General features: G+C 43.0%; 2 protein-coding genes across 3 annotated transcripts in view; one reads left to right on the top strand and one right to left on the bottom strand.

The window, feature by feature from the left end:
- Window positions 1–24: 24 nt before the first annotated feature.
- Window positions 25–19857, top strand: NINJ1 (ninjurin 1). The gene is made up of 4 exons (XM_005149356.3): window positions 25–398; window positions 14263–14497; window positions 19029–19190; window positions 19663–19857. Exons 1-3 carry the CDS (start codon window positions 327–329, stop codon window positions 19181–19183), a joined length of 462 nt encoding a protein of 153 aa, XP_005149413.2. The 5' UTR covers window positions 25–326; the 3' UTR covers window positions 19184–19190; window positions 19663–19857.
- Window positions 18756–25450, bottom strand: part of CARD19 (caspase recruitment domain family member 19) — a 28095-nt gene continuing 21400 nt past the window's right edge. For both annotated transcript variants that reach the window (XM_005149355.4, XM_031049266.2), the window contains exon 6: window positions 18756–24602. In XM_005149355.4, coding sequence (XP_005149412.2) covers window positions 24490–24602 — 113 coding nt within the window. In that variant the 3' untranslated portion in view covers window positions 18756–24489. The remainder of the gene's footprint in view (window positions 24603–25450) is intronic.

Below are 25450 nucleotides of genomic sequence, written 5' to 3'. Positions count from 1 at the left end.
CTAAAGCCGGTGGGTATAGGCTGCATCACCAGGCGGGTGCTGGCTTCGGTTCGCCGCCGGCCGGGTCTCGGTCCCTCACGGAAACCTCCGCAGGGTACAGCGTTCCGGGGCTACAGCGTGCTGCGTCAGACGGGCAGACCTCCCGGGTAGAGCTGGGCAGGCGGGCCCCAGGGCGGTGTGTTTGAGCAGGGGCAGAGTCGCCCCGCTGTAAACTTTTCCCTCAGCGGCCGTTCTCGCTCCCGACCGCTGAGCCGGGCCTGGCCGGGACGCGAGGGCTTCCCGCGGGCAGCCGGGGCTGGGGCCGCACCGACCTCCTCTGCGGCGCGATGGACTCCGGCAGCGAAACCCACGAGCTGAACGGGCTGGCGGAGGGCGCGGAGACGGGGCTCGGCGAGCGGGTAGGGCCGGAGGCGCTTTCAGATGGCTGTCGGGGGAAAGAGGGCGCGAACGGGATCGGCTGCCGCGACGCCCAGGCATGGCGGGCGGGAGCAGGGCGGGAGGAGGCGATGTATGGGGCACCGGCGGGACAGGCGTGAAGGGTCCGGGGCGGCCCCGACCCACCTCCTACCCGGCCGACTACGGTAGGCGGCGGGAGCTGCCCGGGAGCTGGGGCGGGAAGAAACTCCGGGAAGGGGCCGGTGTGCTGACTGCTGCCCTGCCACGTCTGGTAATGGGTACTCACAGAATCCCAGACTGGTTTGGGTTGGAAGGGACCTTAAAGCTCATCCAGCTCCAACCCCTGCCACAGGCAGGGACACCTTCCACTAGAGCAGGTTGCTCCAAGCCCGTGTCCAACCTGGCCTTGAACACTGCCAGGGATGGGGCAGCCACAGCTTCTCTGGGCACCCTGTGCCAGCTCCTCAGCACCCTCCCAGGGAAGAGCTTCTGCCTAAGAGCTCATCTCAGTCTCCCCTGTTCTGGCAGGTTCAAGCCATTCCCCTTGGCCTCTCCCTACAGGCCCTTGTCCAAAGCCCCTCTCCAGGTTTCCTGCAGCCCCTTTAGGCACTGAAGCTGCTCTCAGGTCTCCCCTTCAGGAGCCTTCTCTTGTCCAGGCTGCCCCAGCCCAGCTCTCGCAGCCTGGCTCCAGAGCAGAGCTGCTCCAGCCCTCACAGCATCTCCATGGCCTCCTCTGGCCTCGCTCCAACAGCTCCACGTCCCTCTTGTGCTGCTGCCCCAGAGCTGGATCAGGGCTGCGGGGGAGGTCTCCCCAGAGCACAGCAGAGGGGCAGGATCCCCTCCCTGAGCTGCTGCTCACGCTCTGGGGGTGCAGCCCAGCACACGGGGGTTCTGGGGTCAAACTCACACTGAAGCCGGGTCATAGGGAGCTTCTCATGCACCAGTACCCCTAATGCCTTCTCCTCAGGGCTGTTTTCAATCCAGTCTCTGCCCATCCTATACTTCTCAGTTTAATTTTCTTTTCTAATCTGTTTTCCATTAATTCAGCACTTCTTTTGGTGTGCATGCTGCTGCAGTCAACTCACTTTGTCTCATTTCAAAGATAGACAAGTGCCAGTGGAGGATTGAAAATATCCTTTTTCATTCTTGGCACAATGACTCTTTAGTTCCTACACGTGTCAGTTGAAACGTCGTCAGGTGTCCTCCCCTCCCAGAAATCTCTGCTCAGAGCACATTGATACTTCTCCAAACCTGGGAGGGTGTTTCTATCCAGATTACTTAGGAGAGGATGGAAAAGTTGCTCAGGAATATGTACACAGTAGAGAAGAGAGCACAAAAGTAGGAGGAATTATTTAAAAGGTTGGGCCTGTATCAGTTGTTGTTTATTTTTTTTTCCATACATTAATCCATGTAAAACTGAGAAATACACAACTTTTACTATTCTGTGTAGTCAAAACATGACCAGAGATCTTCATTGCAGAGCATATGATCACATACTCTGTTTATGCATAAAGGATGTCTTCCAAACATGCCAGTTATTTGAAAAGCCAGACTGGTTTAAAAGAGCGTAGAAGATCATATTTTATGTTGTTTTGGAAAGGAGTAAACTCTAAAAAGCAGCTTTTGTTCCAACCTAAGACTGCCACATAGAACCAGTTGTACTAAATCACCTATGTCACTGGTAAAACTTTCTGGCTACAGACAGACTGGCCTGTTTGTGTAGCAGATCTGTCCTTCCTCCCTCCCTCCCTCCCTTCCTGACAAACCCTTGTGGCCATGAATATCATACCAAGAAATAAAACAAGCTAGCTTTAATAAATCCCGGAAAGTACATAAAGATAATCAAGGCTGGGGTGCGCAGGTCAGGCTGGTGGCCTGGAGAGGTTTCCTGTAAGCCATTGACTTCTTGGCCATCTTCCTTTTTTATTAATATAGAGCTGTGATTGCATCACAACTACTAGACATAGTTTTTTTTAACTTGCTATGTTCTTCGAATTTTTCTGCAACTTTCCCATTTTACTTCATCTTCAGTTGCAAGCAATCATGATTTTGTTATGTCTTACCCATAGAAACTCCAAGTTCTGAGTGCCATATAAAGAATAAGCAGCAAACTGTACTATATGCTATATATATATACTATATACTGTAATGATACATATACAGTAGCACTTCAGAGAACTTTACGGACTTTTTTTTCCATTTTCTAACACACACACAAAAAAAAAGTTTATGTGAGGTAAAACAAATGGAGACAGGTTTCTTAAAATAGCAGTCTGTGAATAGGAGATACCTTAAAAGTCTGACCAAGTTCACAAATCACACAAATAAAACAACACCCCAACTCAGGAGCCAGCTAAACCTGGGGAGACCACAAATCTGAATGTGCCTGAATCTTCAGTGTTGGAGTCAGAAGTGCCCAAGTGTCTGCACAGGCATTGCAACCTGGACCACCTGGGATGGCTTACTGCCATCCTAGTGTCTGCTGTCCTCAGAACAGATTCTCTTGCACATCTTCAGCAGCAGACTGCTGCCTTCTCTTACAGAAGAGCTGACATGAAATGCAGATAGAGTTATCCAGCCTTCAAAGCATTCAAAACACATGAATTAAAAAAAAAGACTAGTTAAGCCCACTGTAATTGTGAATGAGTGGCCACACAGTGGGTTGATGTGGTTTATTTTGATTTCATTATTAATTTGGGTGGGTTTTTTTTAGCAGCTGTCAAGCTTTTAGAAGTAAGAAATTCCCTGCTTCTAGTGCTGGGTTAGCCTGGTATACTTCATTGCCTCATGTGAGGAATTACACTTGGCGGAAGTATCTGGCTACTTCTTCCGAAGTATCTGTTCATACAAATACAGATAGTAACTGATTTTGCATCTTCATCTCCTTGCTTTCCTTGTTCATGGTCCATATTTATACAGTCCTGTCACCCTGTTGTAAAATCCAGTTTAATATTTGCAAACTAACAGGAAATCGTAGTTGAAAGAGTTAAAGAACTATGACAAAGGTGAACAAGAATTGGGTGGTAGAAAAGAACAACAACAAAAAAAATACAAAGCTCTGCAATAGCTGACTTCAAGCTTGTATTCACAAGTAGCTCTGGGACATGGCAATTTCTTGGCATCATGCTGCAAGTAACAAACTTCACATCTGTAGGAACTTGAAATTATATCACTGCATATAGAATGAAACGGAAAGTTCTAAAGCATTCAAACTGAATTTGAAATATTTTATATACTCTGAATGTTGAAACTGCTGATGATAAGGTTTTGTTTGCTTGTTTTTTTTAAGTAGCTAGAATAAACAAACAGTGCTTTAACCATACAAAATAGGCAGCCTGCAGACCAGTTGAGAGAAGTAGTAATACAAGATGTGAATGAGCAGTAGTAATGCAGGACAGAAAAAAATCATACAGGAGAAAGCTTCTGTCTAAATAGCTGTACAAACAAGTTTAAGTTTTTACTTAATTTCACAAGGCTAGTCATAAGGTGTGCTGATCCTTTTTAAGTCATTTAATGAGTAAAAATTTTCTGTCTTGATCCTGGAACCTGCCCAAAGTTAACATGACTGTGCTTTTCCCTTTTTCTCATACTAACTTTTTAGCTCTCAGGAATCTGCACAGTTACCACTTCTTTTTTTCTTAATGTAGTCATACTTGCATTTTCTGACTGTATAGAAAGTGGCCCTTCTTAAGTATAGGCTTTTAAAGGGACTAGAAAATTGATGCTGTCTGTGACATATGAACACAGGCTGAGTGTGTCCCCCCTGCTTCTTATTATAATTAATTGCAACCATACGGTTTCAAGATGTGATTGCAGAAGTCACACAAGCTAGTTAATGTGATGCTGGGTTGGTACTTGAATGAAGAGATTCCCCTGCCCTCAAATGAAATTCCTACATGAAGTGTAATTGATGAGTCAGTCCAGAGATAGTTTTTTTTTCTCTCTTGAGTCAGTGCTAAGCTGAACAAGTGATCTAACGTTTTACTGGGGGAAAAAATAGTATATTTTGAGGAGGTGTACAAAGGAGCTAATTGTTCATTAAATAACTGATACAGCTTAAAATCATAGAATCATAGAACAGTTAAGATTGGCAAGGACCTGACGATCATCTAGTTCCAGCCCCCTGCCATAGACAGGGACTCCTTACACTAGACCATATCACCAAAGGCTCTGTCTAGCCTGGCTTTGAACATTGTCAGAGATGGAGCATTTGCCATTTCTTTGGGAAACCTGTTCCAGTGCATCATCACCCTCACAGGGAAGAACTTCTTCCTTGTATCTAATCTGATATATTTGTTGGAAGAATATTTCTTGTCTTTGTAGAATATTTTCCCTACTTTTTTAGACCAGCAAGACCTCTGAGTCAGAGGGAAGTCTGATTTCAGAGTGGCCACATATGGCCCATTGCATCTTCAGTATGTCAGTGATGGAGATATGGACAGAAATTCCACATCTGTGAGGGTTATTAAATAATTAGATCAAGTTACTAGTTCAACTGTGTAACTGTAGGGTTGACCTTAGGAAAAAAATACAAGTACAGTTCTGAAATTGTCTTTTGTTTTATTCCTGTACTATTTCATAATGTCTGATCCTTCTCTTTTTTGGTATAATTGAAATTTTCCCTGAGCATGAAATTACCACTCAAAGATCTGGAAAAGTTTGCTGTGCAGTATTTTTCATAATGGTCAATATTTCAAGAACTTATGGAATTACTTTTTAAACAAAAGTGCTCTCTAGCATCTTTTTAAGAGTCTTGGTTAGAAAGATTGCTTCAAAACACAGTAGAGAACAGTCCACTGTAAGGTCAGTATGACTCGCCTCTTTTCACAGCCTCATTATTACGTAGCAAGTTTCCATCATTTTAAAATTAGGACTGTCACTAAACACAAGAATTTAAGGAAGCTTCATATTGTACAAACAATAAAAACCCAGAGGTCATATTGGTCAACAAGTTTGCCTGATATAATTTTGAATCAAGGCTCTTTGGCTATTAAAAGTGATTAAAAGCTGCCAGAAAATTGCGATAATCATTAACCTAAAAGAGAAAGAACACTGTGCAAAGTTAGAGCAAGCCAAAGACTGTGGGGATTGTATTTCAGAGTAAATGTAACTGAAGGCGAAGAACCTTCTGATAGCTTAAGGAAGGTGTTATCATTTGAAGCACGGTTCTTGGAATCCGTGTTTGGAATATAGAAATGATAATCACCATTATCTTCCCAATTACAAAACTGTGGGTCTCCTCTATTTAATAAGGACATTCTACTGCTTAATTATTAGAATAGTTAGAATTCTTAATGGTTAGAATACCATTAAATTATTTAGTGCTAATACTGTACCAATACTAAAATAAGAATTTGAATGTTTTCAGCACCCAGCTATGAGACTCTGGACCTGACATGCAAAATGTGGTGAGCTGTGGTACAAATTGCAAATCAAAACTGAAGAGACCCAGGCTGTACTTCTGGCTTATACTTTGCAGTTTCTGTTTCAATGTATTCATCTGGGAAATCGGAAGTTCACCTTGCTAGCTGCAAAATACTGGTTTTCTTGTGGGATTTAAGAAGAAAACAGTAAACAGGCTTGTGCTAGTGCAAGTATCTGTTAACTTCTTTACAAGAACAGTAAATTCAGTGTTCATAACAGTTTGACTCAACTTGGAAATTTCAAGATCCTGTTGTTTCAGGCATCATTTGCCTTTTGTGGGGCTTTTGTTTTGGCCTTTTTTTGAGATTTTCTTAAAACAATCTCTACATGAGAATATATGTGGTGCAGGACATTTAAGAAGCTGAGTTGAGCACCTGGGAATGTACAGAAAGAGAAGAAATGAATCCTACCGTCTTGCTGTCAGAATCCGAACCTTTGTTCCTGCATTTGTAGGGCAGAGTGACAAAAACAACCATAACTAAGTTGTAAATACAAATGCAAAGCAGGCATAATTTTCACTAGTGGTTTGTAGGGTTTTTTTCTCAGTGGATTACAGGTGATTGGCATGTCAGAGACCCCTCCTGTCTTCTCTGCACAGACTCACTGATACAGTTTGGGAAACTCAGGTCAAGTTGGACAAGAAAATAAACAATTTTTGGGCTTCCCATTTTTTTGTTCAGACTTCTAGCATATTGCTTTGACTGCTTCAGCAGTGACTAGTGTTCAGTAAATACTCTGCTGAATAAACAGCCACATAAATGTTATCACAAGTAATGATTTCATGCTGTAATAGAAGCAGAAATCCTTACTATAGCTAGGTACTGTATTTAGCAAAGATACTTCAGTATTTGTTTTCAGATGTTTCCATTTTCAGTGCCCTTTCTTTCCTGTTGAATCACCAGGTGGGTCTTAGATGTGATTCATGAAACTTGGCATCCAAGGACATTCTTCTCAGTGCCACTTTTGCTTATGTTTTAATAAGTGTAATGAATAAATCCTGTCTGTATTTCAAAGGGACTCAGTTCTTCTGGGTCTACTGTTGAAATGACAAGTGAAGCAAAGAAGCAGCATATCAACACAGTGAGATTGTGTGTCCAATATCATTCAATCCTGGTGGGAAGGGTTGGTCTTACAGAAGAAAAAAAGTGCCAGCTTCTTATGCAGCATCTTAGCTTTATCTTTGCAAACATCTCTGTTCTGGACAAGCAAACAGACCTTGCTGTTGTGTGAGGACCAGACCAGAGTGGTATTATTGTCCATGGGGACAACATCATTTGACTGTGAAAATCAGCAGTTCCACAGGAGATTGTTCCAGTCACAGACAGAGTAAGAACCTTTTCAACCCTCTACTTTTCATAATTGTGCGGCAGGCTGTTCTGCTCAGGGTTGTTGCTTTGCTGGCAGTTGAGACCTGAGGGCAGGCTGTTACTAACAGGGAAAGGGAGATACAGCAGTTCCATCTGCACCTGGCTCTTGTGCACACACATGTGAAAACACATACAGTTTTTCCTCAGGCTCATTCAGTGATGCCAGCTGAAGGGATCAGCTTGTTTGTACCAGCTAATTTGAATATTTAAATTGTGTAATGAGGCATTTTGATTACATTGAGCCTAGGGCAGGTTGTGTGGAGTACATTTCTCTTGCCAAGTGACACCTGCAGGTAAAGTTGTACTGTACATGCATCCTTGAAAGTCTTCAGAAGCTGCACTTTCCCTCTGCAGGTGATAACAGCATGGGAAGTGTCACTGCATGCTGTAGGCTGCATATGTTTGCCACATGCTCAGAATCTCCCTGAAAAAAACAAGGCCGCATAACATAGTTCCCATATAATTTCTGTTGTACATGACTGTAATTATAGAATCATAGAATAATTAGGGTTGGAAAGGACCTCAAGATCATCTAGTTCCAACCCCCCTGCCATGGGCAGGGACACCTCACACTAAACCATATCACCCAAGGCTTCATCCCACCTGGTCTTGAACACTGCCAAGGATGGAGCATTCACAACTTCTTTGGGCAACCCATTCCAGTGCCTCATCACCCTCACAGTAAAGAGCTTCTTCCTTATATCCAGTCTAAACTTCCCTGTTTAAGTTTCAATCCGTTACCCCTTGTCCTATCACTATAGTCCCTAATGAATAGTCCCTCCCCAGCATCCCTGTAGGCCCCCTTCAGATACTGGAAGGCTGCTATGAGGTCTCCACGCAGCCTTCTCTTCTCCAGGCTGAACAGCCCCAACTTTCTCAGCCTGTCTTCATATGGGAGGTGCTCCAGTCCCCTGATCATCCTCGTGGCCTCCTCTGGACTTGTTCCAACAGTTCCATGTCCTTTTTATGTTGAGGACAACAGAACTGCACACAATACTCCAAGTGAGGTCTCACAAGAGCAGAGTAGAGGGGCAGGATCACCTCCTTTGACCTGCTGGTCACGCTTCTTTTGATGCAGCCCAGGATGCAGTTGGCTTTCTGGGCTGTAAGCTCACACTGCTGGCTCATGTTCATTTTTTCATCGACCAACACCCCCAAGTCCTTCTCCGCAGGACTACTATGAATTTCCTTTTTGCCCAACCTGTAGCTGTGCCTGGGATTGCTCCAACCCAGGTGTAGGACCTTGCACTTGTCATGGTTAAACTTCATGAGGTTGGCATCAGCCCACCTCACAAGTGTGTCAAGGTCTCTCTGAATGGCATTTCTTCCCTCCAGCATATCAACCGAACCACACAGCGTGGTGTCAGTGGCAAATTTGCTGAGGGCACACTCAATCCCACTGTCCGTGTCAGCGACAAAGATATTAAACAAGACCGGTCCCAACACCAATCCCTGAGGGACACCACTGGTCTTCAGCCGGACATTGAACCGTTGACCACAACTCTTTGAGTGTGACCATCCAGCCAGTTCTTTATCCACTGAGTGCTCCACCTATCAAATTGATGACACTCCAATTTAGAGACAAGGATGTCATGTGGGACAGTGTCGAATGCTTTGCATAAGTCCAGGTAGATGACGTCAACTGCTCCACCCCTGTCCATCACTTTTGTATCCCCATCATAGAAGGCCACCCAATTGGTCAGGCAGGATTTCCCCCTAGTAAAGCCATGCTGGCTGTCACCAAGCACCTTTCTCTTTTTCATGTGCCCTAGCATGCCTTCCAAGAGAATCTGCTCCCAGATTTTGCCAGGCACAGAGGTGAGACTGACTGGTCTGTAATTCCGCGGGTCATCCATTTTCCCCTTCTTGAAAATGGGGGTTATATTTCCCTTTTTCCAGTCGTCAGGAACTTCACCTGTCTGCCATGATTTTTCAAATATGGTGGCCAGTGGCTTTGCAACTTCATTCGCCAGCTCCGTCAGGACCCGCAGATGGATTTCATCAGGTCCCATGGACTCGTGTACATTCAGGTTCTTAAGATTGCCTCGAACCAGGTCCTCTCGTACAGTGGGCCCAAGGTCTAGGTTTTCAGAGTCACTGTGTCTGCCTTCCAAGACTTGGGTGCTGTGGTCAGAGCCTTTGCCAGTGAAGACCAAGGCAAAGAAGTCGTTCAGAACCTCAGCCTTCTCAAAGTCCTGTGTAGCCAGTTCTCCTGAAAGCTTCCAGAGGGGGCCTACATTTTCCTTAGTCTGTTTTTTAGCCGCTACATACATGTAAAATCCCTTCCTATTATCTTTAACATCCCTTGCCAAGTTTATCTCCAACTGGGACTTAGCTTTCCTAACCCAGTCCCTAACTACCCGGACAACATCCCTGTATTCATCCCAGGCCACCTGTCCTTGCTTCCACCTTTTATAAGTCTCTTTTTTCCTGTGAATTTTTCTCAGCAGCTCCTTATCCATCCAAGGAGGTCTCCTGGCCCTCCTGCTGCACTTCCTTCTAGTCTGAGCTTGTAGCAGGTGATCCTTGAATATTAACCAAGAGTCTTGGGCCCCCCGCCCTCTAGGGCTATATCCCATGGAACCTTGCTAAGCAGGTTTCTGAAGAGCCCAAAGTCTGCTCTCTTGAAGTCCAGGGCAGTGAGTTTACTGCACACTCTTCTCACTGTCCTGAGGACCTTGAATTCGACCATCTCGTGATCACTACATCCAAGACTTCCCTGGAGAGTCACATTTCCAGCGAGCCCTTCCCTGTTGGTGAACATGAGGTCAAGCAGGGCACCTCTCCTCGTCGGCTCCTTTATTGCTTGCAGAAGGAAGTTGTCTTCCACACAATCGAGAAACCTCCTGGATTGCTTGTGCCAGGCCGTACCATCGCTCCAACAGATGTCAGGGTGGTTGAAGTCCCCCATGAGAACAAGGGCCTGCGAGTGTGAGGCTGTGCCTGTCTGTCTGTAGAGTTCTTCATCCACAGGTTCCTCTTGATCAGGCGGTCTGTAACATATCCCCACAGTAATGTGTCCCATCACTTGATTTCCCCTTAACCCTGACCCACAAACTTTCTGTTAACTGATCACCTGTCCCCAGACAGAGTTCCATACTCTCCAGCCTATCCCTAACATAAAGGGCAACTCCCCCTCCCCTCCTACCGGGCCTGTCTTTTCTAAAAAGTCTATAACCTTCCATTCCAACACTCCAGTCAAAGGAGCCATCCCACCATGTTTCTGTGATGCCTATTAAATCGCAGCCCCGTAGATGTGCCCACATTGCTAATTCCTCTTGTTTGTTCCCCATGCTATGGGCATTTGTATAGAGGCATCTGAGCTGAGCTCCAAATTAAGCCGGCTCAGTGGCTGGAGCGGCTAGAATATCACTACATTGCTCCGAGCATTTATTATAGGTGCTGGCAACTGACTGGGTGTATTGGGATGGAGTGATGCCCTCCTCCCCCAACACATCTAGTTTAAGGCATCCTTGACAAGTCTGGCAAGCCTCCCAGCAAAACCACTCTTCCCTTTCTTTATCAGAGCAGCTCCACCAGCCCCCAGTAGGCCTGGCCTACAAATTGGGCCCCGTGGTCAAGACACCCAAACCCCTGACTATGACACCACCCTTTTAACCATTTATTAACCTGTCCAGTCTTCCTAACCTTTGGAAGGTCCTCCCCTGTGTCCTGGAGAATTGTTGAAAAGACTGTCTGAGCTCCAGAACCCCTGACCACCTCTCCCAGGGCTCTGTAGTCTTTCTGGACTCTCTCAGGCTACTCTCATACTCCTCAGGCTACTCTCATGCTCCTCAGGCTACAACTATCCCTAGCATCCACACGTATCACTAGAAGCAGGTAATAGTCCGTGGGACTTACTAGAGCAGGCAGCCTCTCCACAACATCCCTGATCTGTGCCCCATTTAGGCAACACACCTCCCTTGCAACCAGGTCAGGCCGACAGATGAGCGCTTCTGTCCCTTTCAAGGCAGAGTCCCCTACTACTACAACCTGCCACTTTTTCCTGGTGGCACCAGTAGAGATCTTCTGTACCAGTGCACCAGCCGACTGTTTCTGATGCAAGTGCATTTCCTCATCAGCCCCCTGCAGGACAGCAAAGCGGTTCTGGGTGGGTTCAGCAGATTTAGGAGGAAGCCCCTTGCTTTTAGTTGCCCTCTTCCTCTTGTTTTGTTTTGTTTTTTTTTTTTTTGTTACTAATTCCCAGCTTCCCGGGTTAACAGCTTTCAGGAGTGGTAGTTGAAAGTCACTTATCAGAGCAAAATGCCAGTTTTTAGAATCTAAACTTAGTAAATAGCTGAGTTGTCATGCTGGGAATAAAAAGTTTTGCCTTAGTTAGCTTCAGCAGCACCCTATTTTGAAAAGTCTTCTCCGTTTATTGTAGTTCAGAAGTGACTCAACTGCTTTGCTTTCAGCACAATTCAAATGCCATATCCTCCTATTCACACATGCAACCTGACCATACAGAAAATCAGCAAACAGCAAGGTCCTAAAAGTACAGCTGTACATTTCCCCAGGAGAAAGAAAAGATCATATTCTGGTTTTTATGTACAAACTGTCTTATATCCTGTAGTCACAGAGGTAACTGAAAGGAAGATTCAGCCCAGACTGTTTACTCTTTTGTGAAGTTAAAATAACCCAACAGACCACCATGTCAAACATCATCACATTCCCACATCAATAAAAACAAAGGAACTAGTTTTCCTGTTTTCACTGCAGTCCCCTTCCATCAGGATTAAGAACTGAGTGACAGCTACCCATGTAGTTTTTGATGGTGTTGCATGCTGAAGCTCTGTAGCCCCAACAGGTATTTCTACATCAGTATTTTCAGCAGGAAGGAGTTAATTAGCTAGTCGATATAGGGAAAAGCTTCCTTTATTATGAACTTGTGATCAAATATTACTTCTATAGTCTACTAAGAAGAGTTTCTTTTAAATTCATGCCTAGAACTTGCATTCTGCTGTTACACATTAAGTTCCCCATCCCATTGTACACTGCCAGCATTAAGTAGCCAAGAGCTAAGTGTGTGTGTTTGGCTTTCTACTGTACACTAAACAGTGAAAAATATTAGTCTGGATCTTTCTAGAGTACTGCCAGCATATATTCCATGCTGCTTTCCATCAGGAAATGAACATCCACACCTGGTTTAGTGCTTCTGGTGGATGGTATACTAGAATTACAGTATTCTTTCAGAGCATCCAAATGCTACAGTGATTTAATGGGGCAGGGAGGTGGGACGAGGAGGCTGTCCTTGGGGAGAGAAAAAGTGGCAAATGTAGGACAGATCCCCCAGCCAAATTGCATTTTTAGGTGGTGGGATATAGTCAAAATCAAATGAGCATTGAGATCTTCCTGACTGAAGTCAGCATTTGTTTCAAAGCCAGTTTCTTCAGCAGCTTGTTCTCAATAAAGAAGCCATCTGCATGAAGCTATGATTACATGGCTTCCTTCTCTGTGTAGGAAAAAAGTCTGCTACTGTCCCATGCTGTTTTCCACTGAGTAAAATATTTAGGCTGTGGTTGATTACAACATGTCTGGTGAAAATGGGTGAAGTTTGGTATTTGAGTGCCCTGGAAAAGCTGGCAATGTGTTTGCTCTATGCATTAATATCTGTCCTATTTAAGAGGACACTTTTAGGGCTGTACAATGGCAAACCTGGTTTTTGAGTTGGAAATTTGATAGTTCTCAGTGCTGCTGGAGAGAGTAATTAGAGGGCAGTTTTCTGCATTTGAACTAACCTTCAAAGTGAGACTTTCCTCACAGTACTTTCTGGCAAGCAAGACCATATTTGTGCAATAAAAATGTTCTCTATGAAGCAGATTTAGAGAAGTCAGCTCGCATAAGCTCACTTCCAGTATATTTGTATGTTAATTTGAAATAAAGTGTAGAAGGAAGAGCAGCAATAATTAAATTCTTAACCTGTTCAGAGAATGCAGAAATGAGGGTTACCTACTCTCCTCATCGCAGAGTTAGTGAAACTTAAACAACAGAGGTTTAGATTAGATATAAGGAAGAAATTCTTTACTGTAAGGGTGGTGAGGCACTGGAATGGGTTGCCCAGGGAGGCTGTGAATGCTCCATCCCTGGCAGTGTTCAAGGCCAGGTTGAATGAAGTCTTGGGTGATATGGTTTAGTGTGAGGTGTTCCTGGCGATGGCAGGGGGGTTGGAACTGGATGATCTTAAGGTCCTTTCCAACCCTAACTATTCTGATTCTATGATCTAAGTCTAACCCACTTACCCTAAGCTGCATCTAATCCATAGAGAAATAGGCACCTCTAGGAGATGAGCTGTCAAATGTCATGTGGTTTGTTATTAGAGGAGACATTCATTTTGTTCATCCTGCCAGGTTAACAAGCTCTGGTTTTGCCCTGCAGTTGGGTTTTATTTTCCTGTTTGTTTGAAGGACAGTTTAAAAAAATGAAAACCTGTTGATGTGAAAAATGGAAAAAAAGTTTCCCTTGTGCTTGGGCAGTGCTTGGCACCTACAGATCATAAGCTATTAAAGTGGAAAAACAGTTCACTGTGTATGGGTGGGACTGGACAGGGACATGGCAGAGTAAGCAGCAGGGAAAGAGGTTAAACAAAGCTCATACGGTGTCCAACTTCCACATAAATCCTCCAGGTAAGATTCATGAGTAATTAAGGAACTATGTGATAACAGAGAATGAATTTAATAAATATTTGTGAGTTTAAGTATGCCTAGTTATAGCAAACAATAATTTATTGTTTGCTTGATTGCTTTACAGGGGTTTTTCTCACCCAACTTTTCACAGTGCGAGCTTTTCAGCTTTTTCAGTCTTCCCCTTTCCCAGCATAGAAACATCCTGACTCTTCAGACTGATCCTACAAGCTGGAAAAAGTGTATCTGCCAAAGTGCAGTACAGGCAGTATTAACTGCTCTCTTGTCAGGTGGAGGACAGTAGTAACAGTGAAAAAGATGCACTGAAAATCTCAGTACCACTATTGCTCTTATCAGTGTGAATACAGAAATTAGTCGATGTGCCAAGTGATCTCTCACTCACTACACCGATTAAGAGAGATGTGAATAACCTTTTTCCTTTCTCCTAATTCTAGCACAGAACAGCACAGTGGTTTCAAAGAAATGGACCTATGAATATCAACCACTACGCAAATAAGAAAAGTGCTGCAGAGAGCATGTTGGACATTGCCTTGCTGATGGCCAATGCATCCCAGCTGAAAGCTGTGATAGAGCAAGGACCTTCTTTTTCCTTCTACATCCCACTTATTATTCTTATCAGCCTGTCACTCACACTGCAAGTTATGGTGGGAGTACTCCTGATATTCCTTGGTATGTAGCATCAACAAAACCATTGACATGTATTTTTCTTATAGTATGCAACCTATAAGATGGTATATAAAACCATATATAGACTCCCTAATTATTCTTAAAGAGGTGTTATATTTGAAAGTCTTTATCTCATATTTGATTGAGGTATTTTCTTAAGACCTTAGAAATATTGCATCCAAAGGAGGAAGGACAGCTTTATGTGGAATCTTCAGTTTTGATCAACTTCCTCATTTGCCCAGTTTATGAATATTTTTCTTTTCAGAAGGCCTGAGGAGGAAGGAAAATGATGAAATACTGTAGAAGAAACATTAATAGGCCAGATAGAATTGTGCAGCCTTCCCAGTTTCATAATACTGTTTCTGGCAAAAACTGTTACTTAATCCTGTAAATTATTATAAAGTAATATTTTCAGAATATTTTGTGAACATGAGTAGCAATCTGGAACTAAAAATAAGATTGTCTTGAATTCTGCTTATCACTAGGGAAACCTTTTCTACTTTCTACCAAAGAAATATGATGCATTACCTTTAGCATATGCTTGAAATAATCTCAAGAGAATGAGTTCAGACAGGAGTTGTGTTAGTGTGTGCTCTGGACACACTTAATGAGATAAATGTAGAATTAGTTCCTTGCTCCCTGCCCTCCTCACGCTCCACTTTCAGACTTATTTGGTGAATGATAAACATTCACATTCAATGTTCAATGCAACATCTTTGCTGTTCTCAAAAATGGAGGTTCCACTAGTTGGTATTAATAGGTACCATAAGGCACTAGAACCAGTACTTATCACTAAAAATAAGGTATTTTAAATCAATATTATAGTGAGAGGTATCCCTGCCCATGGCAGGAGGGTGGAACTGGATGACCCTTAAGGTCCCTTCCAACCCAAACTGTTCTGTGATTCTACGATTACGAGCACACATATGTCCTGCACCCTCTGCCTTATTCTGTAAGGCAGAATATTGATCTAAGTAGCTATAGAACCAGGCTCATTTGTAAACAGTGTCATCACTGTGTGAGCATGAATTATCCAAACTCTTCTGGAAATCTGAGATTTCTGTTTTGACCTTAAACAAGTCTTCAGTGGTTCTCTTTGCTATCTTATCCTACTGTGATGTTTTCCCCCATGCTTTTGAAAGGCAAAATGCAAAAATAACCCAGTAGCATTTTGCAAAGTTACTGGAAACCTGCAGTGTGTCCATTGGCAGCACCCAAACCTTAGACCATAACTTTGGAGAGTTGATCAAAGACAGATACCTGTGGAATCGGAGGAAATGTTTAGGTTTCAGCATTAGTTGAACACCTAAATGACACCTTCACTGGTAGGAAACATCTATGTGTCACTTCTTTTGCTAGTAATATATGATCATTTACTCTTATAACTTTTTTTAAACCTTTCCCATTAAATCAATGGGTACTGGATGGCAGATCTTAAGTCTACTATAAATGAAAAGCCTTGAAGATGGCAGCCAGAATTCACACAACATTTACTAAGTTATAGGTGCCACCTTTGGCCTCTCTGCTAGTCTTTCAGCATGCTGTTTTTTAGCGCAACTGAAAAAAAATTGGTGTTCAAGGAGGAAGTTCCTAGGAAACCAGGATGCATAAGGCTTATATGCAGCTGATGTAGCTTTTTTCTTTGTTACAAAAGAAACAGAATAATACAGCTGTCCCTGCATTGGTAGGGTCAGTACAAGAGCAACATCCAGGCTCAGAGGAGATAACAGAAGGGGACTGGGAAAGGCGACCTGATGATACTAGGGATGTGTCATGGAGAAATCAGCAATACACAAAAATCAGTAGACCTCATCCCTGGCAGTGGTCAAGGCTAGGTTGGACGGGACTTACAGCAACCTGCTCTAGGGGAAGGTGTCCCTGCCTGTGGCAGGGGGTTGGAACTGAATGAGCTTTAAGGTCCCTTACAACCCAACCATCCCATGATTCTATGATTCTGTGTTTCTAGGTTGAAGGCATCTCCCTAGTGGTTGTTTCAGTTGAGCAGGCTTCCAGCTTTTTGTTAGGCAAATATTTTCTCAGTATATGCTGAGACATGGCTTTTTAATGCTTGCTTCTGCCAGACATTGCTGAAGTGGCTTCTATTCCTGTCATTTTTATCTTTGTCACACTGAGAGCAAAGATCATACCCAGCAGCCTCTACACCGAAGCTGGGCTGAGGTAGAGATCACAGATCACTTAGCAAACGTTGAGATGCATCTGGAGTTAAGCCTGTGATCTGCAGTCAGCAGCAGCTGGGTGTTCAGTGTACCAAGGGTGACAAAGCCCTGTACCATTGGAGCAATGCTGTCACGCAAAGGTTAGTAGTACTGAAGATAGGAAATAGGATACGAAGGTACAAAGATACAGGCATCATAGCGAGAATTTGCTTTTCACAGTGTGTATTTGGTAATTTTGGCCTGCAGGAACAGTTTGCTTTTCTCTCCAGCCACAAAATTCTGCCACTTACAAGCTGTCACAAGTACAAATAAAAGTCTGTGCAACCATCCAGTTTCTTTCCTTGAGACAGAGTTTTATCCCAGGAGTTACCAGTTCTTATTGCTCACTGTGAGTGCTTAAGAGCTTTTCCCCTTCAAAAGAGCCTTTCACAAAACCAATTTGAAAAACGTTCAGCAAACTTGTCCTTGAAAGTGATTTGGTAAACTTAACTTTTTGAGAAAAAAAGCAAAGAATGTCTTGAAATAGTTTAAGTGGCATGAAATTATAGTAATCTAATCCCACTATAATAAAATACTTGCAGAATAACTGTTCTTAAGAACATTTTCACAAACCCCCTCATCTTAAGCAGTATAATCACTAACATAGGATGACTGCAATTCTACTTCAAAATTCAGAGCACTGCCTAAATTGACCAGCAATATTGTCTTCTCTGACCCTTACTTGGACAAAGGGATGGCTCTGAAATTGTCAGTTCTCCTTTGTGCATGTTTTCTTCTAACTCACAAAATACGTTAGGCCATTATTACCTTTTTTAAACCAACTGTCTAAAATGCTTTTCTCCTATACTTTAGGAGTAATGATTCAATATTCATGTATTCTACACATCACAGTCTGGGAGTCCTTGTATGTATTGTTGGGATACAAACATCCACATAGCTCCAGATACTTTACAGACATATATAAACTCATTTTCAGGGTTAAATACTGCTGAGCTTAAATTATTTAATGCCTACAAAGGTAGTTCTCCCACATAGTGCTTTGCCTGGCCAGTGATGTTTGACTATAGAGGTTTAACAAACAGTACCTGAATTTGAAATTCCTTGAAACCAAAACAGCATTAGACTTCCTAATTAGGGACCAAGTAAGCCTTGCTTTTAATACTTCAGCCATCGTGAGTTTGTCACTACTTCTATATAACTACTTCAACAAACAAGCTTGTCAAGGTTCTGTGGTTAAGTTCTGCAGTGTTGAAAGGCTCATTGTTTTAAAAAACAAATAACAAAATTGATCTCTGGCAGTAGGGTCTTAAGCTACACATCTGTGTGTATGCCTGTCAGAAAGAGTTTATGTTGCCATAAAAGCTTGTCACATACAAACTTTCTCTCACATGTCCTGTACATGCAGACTCCAGGTAGAACTAGGAGTTTTAATATGCAAAAACTATTCTCAAAACAAGCTCCAGAATTCATTTGCACTAATTCCACCAGCATCAAATTTAGCAGAAGGTCTGAGCTGCAGAGCCCTTAATGCAGGAAAGCAGAGACAGAGGGAAATCTGTTTCTGCATGATGCCAGGCAAGCAACCCAGACTGTCTTACACAGGCACATGCTTTACTCTATCATCAAGTCTATTATCAGTCCAGTGTAGCTTATATGTTTTCACGAGGCCTGGAATCAAAGCTTAAACTAAATTAACACTATCTCTCCCTTGTGTGTTCCTCCCTCACTGCCATTAGCTGTTCAACTGCAAGAAACAGAAGAAAATGTTTACACAGCTGATGCTTTCCATAAAAAGGACTGCAGCTACAGTGCTCTGTTTGGCAGCTATAATGCCCTTGCTTTCTAAAAGCAGAATCAATGCAAAAGCAGGGAGTACAGCTGGAGAAGAGCACCAGCACCAAAAAAATAATTAGAACACTGTTAGAGATATTGGGCTTCCTGTGAAGAACCTGCAGGAAATTTAACTTTGTTATATCTGGTCAGGACTTAAAGCTTCATGTATTCAAGACTGAAAGAATTTTTAAATGCTTAAGGTCTGCCACAGAACTAGATTTCAGAAGATCAAGAACTCAACATTTCTAGTGATGTCTGTGTATCCGTTACTTCCCATGTGCATCCACAGAGATTATATGTTAGTTACTGGAAGCTAATGGGCTCCTTGTGGTTAAAGATCTTCTGCTTAGCACTTTTACTGACACTGCAGAATTTCACTTCCCTTTTAAGTATGACTGATGCAAATAGTGTAAGAAATTCTTGAACTGCATGAGTAGTGAAGACTTTTATTCTGTATTTTGAAATACATATAATTAAACATATAATACATATAACTAAAACTTTTTTCCCCTTTATCTTTGAAGTAAAATATGACCTTAACAACCCTGCAAAACATGGAAAGCTGAATTTCCTCAACAACCTTGCAACTGGACTAATATTCATTATAGTAGTTGTGAATATTTTTATCACTGCCTTTGGAGTGCAGAAGCCAGTTGCTGAGTCAGCTTCAAAACAGTAAGTAAAAGGTGAGTATGGTCTCTCTGCACCCTCAGGTAGTAGGGCATAGCATACAAGAATGCTTTGCATGCTAGGGCATAGCTTTAAAAATAGCCACCAACTTACCCATACAGTTCTATCCTTCACAGATAAAGGAGTTTACTTCTGACTGCTGCAAAAACAGAAGTGATTAGAGACTGCTATGTAATTACAGTGTTTTTGTAAATGTAGAGTTCTGAAGTTGATGGCAGCATCCTACTTTGTCAGGGTTCCATGTGTCACGCATAGGAAGTGTAAAGGTTGTCCTATTTTAGCCACTCCTTTTCCTCATTGCTGACTAAGCCAAGAAGGGAAATAATACTGTTTTGCTTCCTCCAAATGCCTGTTCTTTTATGAAAGTTTTGCAGTATACTGCATCCAGTCTGTTAGACTGAAGATTTAATCTTTATTCAAGTAATTCCTGTATCACTAACATCTCAATATCTTTATTTTGTGTTTCAGAGACCTGAAGCATTCATTGTAGATGCCATTTGCACTTGGACACGATGGGGAGGGGGTGAAATACTCTGAAGAAGCTGGACACACCAAGCAGCTTTCTCTAGTCTCCAACAAGCAGCATATTTGTGTACCTGGAATTTTCCTATGTGTTAATATTTAAACTGTTCAGCATCTAAGGAAAGGTTGATTTTGACTCAAGGACATTGGGTTTCTGGAATACTGGCATTTCCACTTCTGCAGAAACTAACTGATTTTCAGAGAGCTCATCAAAGAAGGTATTATCAATTGGTGGCACTTCACAGGACTTCCCATTCTCCATGCCTTTTGTTTTTGTGTCAAATTATCACTTCCTTGTGATGTGAAACATCAGGCCTTCGGTTCTGATGTGGTCACATTGTCCTTTATTTCACTTGCTTGGCAGCAAACCAGTGTACTCCATGGCACAACAGTGGTCTTCCTTTGCAGTGTGCAGAGATAGCTGTGCCTTGTTTTTTTTTTCTCCTCTATAGCTGAAGCAAAGGTGAGACAAACAGAAGCTGTAGGCCATCTTTTGTCTAGTTTTGGTCACAGGGACTCATTTGTCCTGCTTCTTCATTACTGGACCTCACTTAAAATTTCCTCTCATTTGTGCAAAAACACAAATAACTGCTAATCGTTTCTTACTGTTTACTGCTGCACTCCATATTCTGTATATTATATATGTTTCTGGAAACACCGTTCAAACACTGCCTTTTCACGCTACACCAAAAAGCCCGTTGGCAATTTAAAATCCCAGCACAAGGAAAGGTGGATGCTCAGTGCCAGGAGCTCATCTCCTTCTTCCCCTGGGACTTCTGCACGGGTTGCACAGCAGTGCAGGACAGTCCCTGGTGGGGACCGCAGCAGGTCCTCATTCCAGGCACCTCTGTGGAGCGTGGTCAAGGCTGGCAAAGGAGCCAACTGCCTGATAACCAGCACACTCCTAGAGACCTCAGCGCCCCCCTGCTCAGCCCTCTCCCGAGAGCCACATCCAGCCCTCCGGGAGCATCGCTGGCGCAGCAGCCGCTTGGCTCCTTCGCCGATAATGCATCTAACTGCACAATGCTGCAGGGAAAAACAAGACATCCTACTTCTTCAGCCAGTGCTGCACAAGGTGAGAAGATACACTGAAAGCATGGCTGCTTTCTATTAACTCCTGTACATCTATAGTCTGCAGCACAAGAACCACGGCATCCACATGGATGGCCTCTAACGTCTGCACACGTAACCACCTACTGAATTTTACGTAGCCAGGGCAACTTCCACACACATGAAGTAAAGCACTTACCTAAACATCAGTACAGTGTCAGCAGCAATTCTATCCTTAACTTGAGAGGGAATCTGGAATTCTGCAGCTAGACAGGCTTATCCAAGACCCTACTTGATTTCTTTCCAAGTAACACTGATTGCCTCAGAAGACCTGACTCCCAGGCCGGTACATACAGGCTTCTGCAGGAACTCAAGATGGAATTAAAACTTCATGTGCTGCCTGCATGTGCTGCACAGATGTGTTTGTGGAGAGCTGCGTTAAAGCTTGGTATTTGCTTCTGAAAGAAACACCTTCCAAGAAAAAGGACATGTCCCAGCCTACGCACTTGCCAATTGTATGACTAACCTTTTACTTTTTAAATTAATAACTAGCACTAGTAAAGGAACGGATTATTTTCTACTCTTTAGTGGCAGGTCCTTTAACTAACTAGACTTATTTCACTCTCTCCTCCCAGCCCTAACCCTGAGTTAACCCTGAATAGCTCATCCCAGATTATTGTTTTTTTCCCCAAGAGGTATCCTTATCTTGAGCAATCTCAGAAAGGGAAGAAACAACCATAACCTTTAATAAACAATCCTAGTCCATATGGTTTTCAAGGCTCAAAAAAGCCACTTGGTTAAGGAACTGGGAGGACCATGTCCTGCTGCACAGCCAGTGTGCTCCTGAGGCAGGTTCCTCAGCCCAAAGGGGCATCCCTGGATGAGTCAGTACAGCAGATTTTCACCTTCATATTAAATAAGGCACTGATAACTTCTGTAGGTTTCAGTAACAGCCCACAACAATTTGTAACCTGTTATTCAAAGGGTAGCATGGTGGATAATCTAAAAATAATCTGCTCAGCAGCAATAAGGCCTCTTTCTGCTTAAGGATGAGATGTGACTGGTGTGATTACTCTGAACACTCAAGTTTTTTGTGTATAACAGAATACCATTCTTCTAATGAGGTTTAAAAGTTGGCTTCAAGGCAAAGATTTAAAACCCCATTTAGATTTCAGATGTATTTTTTTCCTAGTCCCTTAAAAAGGAGCTGCTATAGGAGGGAAGCAGCAGCGGGGACAGGAACATTTCATTCCAAATGTTATAAATTAGACCTCCTTTGCTGGAGAAAAACAACAACCTGTTGTCAACTTAAACACAAGGCAAGGCAAGGAATAAAGAACAGAATGTAATTAAAGCCCTCCCCAAGATGAAGACAGCACAACAGTAGCTCACTGTGTAAGCAGGGCAGCCAAGCCTCACCCTTAGCCAAAGCTATGGGAAATGCATTTGGCTCAATCACTGTTTTCTCCCTAGCAAGAGTCCCTGTGGAGATCAGATCAAGCAGACACAAGAGCTGGTGGGGAAGGGGCAAGGGAAAAGAAATCTAAATAAGCTGTTCTGCTGGCTGTTACTGTGTTTACATGGCATTCGTCTCACTGCTCTACACTGCAGCGATCAGGCTATTCAGTGTTTATACTATCTCTGGCCTCGTGCTGATCTTGGGGCACATCTGCAGGTCTGCATGGAAAACTCTCTTTGGGAGCGGCTGTAGTTGTGTCAGTAACAGCCAGACCAGCTTTAATGTGGCTGGTGGAGACACCATCCACAGTGTAAACCGAGCAACTGGATCAACATCTTACCAGCTAGGTCAGCATAAATACTAACCAAAAAGCTTGTGCTGATGTGCAGTGTGGCTGCAGTGTTATCCCTGTAGCCTATCTGATTTCACTGGGGTGTTTCAAGATGAGCTGCACTCACACTGGTGACAGCCATGAAGACATGTCTGTCCTTGAGACCTAACATACTGTGGCTGCCTCCATGTGGGGTTGGCTCATGTCCCAACCACACTCCAGTGCCACAGGTAAAAACTTTTTATTGGAAGAGTAAAATCAGGGTCCTCTGAGCCCTTTTTCACCTCTCAAGACATTTCCCACAAATACTCTTCAGGTCTTTTATTTGAAAATTTGGCTGTGTACCCAATTCTTCCTGTGCACTAAATGCTTGTTACTACATCGGGCAAGTGTTGTCCTGGCAGGAAATACACTTATTACAAGATGACCTGCTTTGGAGAAGATCCGAGTAGTTTGGGTTGGAAGGGACCTTCACAGGTCATCTAGTCCAACCCTCCTGCAATAAGCAGGGACATCTTCAAGTAGATCAGGTTGCCCAGAACCACATCCAGCCTCACTTTGAATTATGATATTTTCATAGCATGAAGTTTTAAGCTGGAAGACAATTTTCAGTCTGACCGTTTGCAGAAAATCATTCCAAATGACTGAAAGTTTCTCCTGTGATCCTCCAACACATAATAACTTGTGATGTAGCGGCAAATTCTGAGGTGACATTTGATTTTATCTGGAAATCTCTTTGTTCAGTCAGTGAATGAAGAGCTACAAAGCATCTTTCTCACCAAGTACAGGAACATGGTTTCCCCAAGCTCCTTATGCTCTTGAGCAGGTAACTGAAGAACTATCCACTCAAAAGGTGAGTTCTCACAGCCAGTTCAGAACTAGTGCATCTCCCAGCTAGAAGATGAAGGCCATTTGTACTGAGGTAGGCAACAGCAAGCTCAGAAATTCCAAGCTTCTTCACTTGCAGCCCTGACGCTCTGCATCTCCCTTCAGAATTTCAGACTTAACAATGACTTCTGCAAATTCTTCAGGTTTCAACTCACAAAAGAAAAACACAACCTCATCAAATGACACTGTGAACAACCTCAGGCTCTTCAAGCAGACATATTTCTGGCCACAAAACTGCCCCACGTCATGGCACTGAAGTTCCTGCACAGTATCTTGGATCATTTCAGTTTCTTCAATACAAAGACTGCAAAACACTTCACTGGGAAAGCTAAATACATCCGAAAAATCTTCTTGGTAGTGTTTCAGATCAGAAATTCCAGTCCCTGGGACCCTCTGCGGGATGGGCACCAGTCTGCACCAGCTCCAGCACATTCCAACCACAGCCAGCAGGTGAGTGCAAACATGAACAGTGCAGACTGGGGTGAGGCATGACAAGGAGAATTGAAAGACGCAAGTATGAGGCATACGCAGAGGTGACTGGCACTGATACACTTTGTAGATGCCAGTGCCCACCTGAGCTCAGGCAGTGCATCTACACAAAACAGACAATCCTGAGATGGAAATACATTTCTTAGTAAGGCTTTGAGTGCATTTGTTTCTTTTAAGTGCCTCTTTTAAGTTACTTATCACAAAAGACAGGCTAGCATTCTTTAAACAGTTGTGATCCTTCATTCCAGTATAAAACACATATGCAAACATGGCTTAAGACCCATGATCACTTATGATGTAATTTTAAAGTCTGTATTAAAAATATTTTTCTTATCCCAATGATATTTTAAAATAAGCATTTACAAAAATAAATAGTCCATTCCCATAAGGAAGGACATATATAGCTGAAATTCTGAATACATCTTGAGGCAACGTAATTACTGATGAAGCTAGTTAATAAAATCTTTGGTATGAGAGCATAGTACATTAATATTCATGCACTGTTGTCTTCCCTTGGCAGGCATACTGTACAGTCAAGCGAAGAGGCAGCTTTTCCTTAATTTCTTGATCTGTCTTCCAAATACAACATACAAATATTTCTAACGTGTCTTCCTATGATAATAGGAGAAAAGCCCAAGATTTTCCTGGCTCTTGCTACGACTTTCGTATCTAAAACAGAATGAAGATGGGAGGAAAAAGAGAAAGTGAGCACATGTGAGTTTCATTCCAGCTCATCAGCAGCATCTACAGGAAATAAGAATCAATTTTAAAATGTACTCTAGAGGAAAGCCCATTTCCTTCAGTACTGTACACATCAACTGCCAAGACAGAGTAATGATGAATCTGTTTGGATGCATCACTGCAAGGTCAGACACATGAAGAGGAGATTGCTGAGCTGGGGAAGGGGCAGCTTTACACCTCCCATGGCACCAGATGGTGCAAGCCTGGAGCACCACATACAGATCTGGAGGCCCTGTTACACATGGGGCTTTAATATACCGCATATGGTACAGGAAAGAGCCTCAAAAACTGGACAAAAAAAAGCCTTAGAATAAAACACTTGGAGAGACTGCTCAGTGATTTTAGCTAAAATAAAGAGAGAGCTGACCTGAGGCACAAGGACCTTCACAGGAAGGAAATATGAAACATCAACTAGGAACAAGGGGGTAAAGGGTTCTGCAGCCTGGCAGGGAAAGTCCTACCAAAAGTGGTAGGCTGGAGCTGAAACCATTCAGCCTGAGAAAAAGACACCCACTTCTAACACTATGGAAAACTAACTGGGATCAAGGGAAGTGTTCAAAAACCACGTAGATGAGGCCCCCAGTGATATAGTTTAGTGCTGGTCTTGGCAGTGCTGGGGTAAAGGTTGAACTTGGTCTTTTCCAAACCAGCTGATTGTATGAAGTGACGGTTTCTCATTTTTTGTGGGTTTTTTCTTTTGTACAAGTCCCTGAATGTTTTTTTTTTTTAGAAAATGCTCCTATTAAATGCTGGTGACTAAACCTGATGAAGGGAAG

The sequence above is a fragment of the Melopsittacus undulatus genome, chromosome 9 (assembly GCF_012275295.1).
Source record: "Melopsittacus undulatus isolate bMelUnd1 chromosome 9, bMelUnd1.mat.Z, whole genome shotgun sequence".
Taxonomy (NCBI): domain Eukaryota; kingdom Metazoa; phylum Chordata; class Aves; order Psittaciformes; family Psittaculidae; genus Melopsittacus; species Melopsittacus undulatus.
Note: the sequence above shows the minus strand (reverse complement) of the source record. Positions and strands in the feature narration are given on the sequence as shown.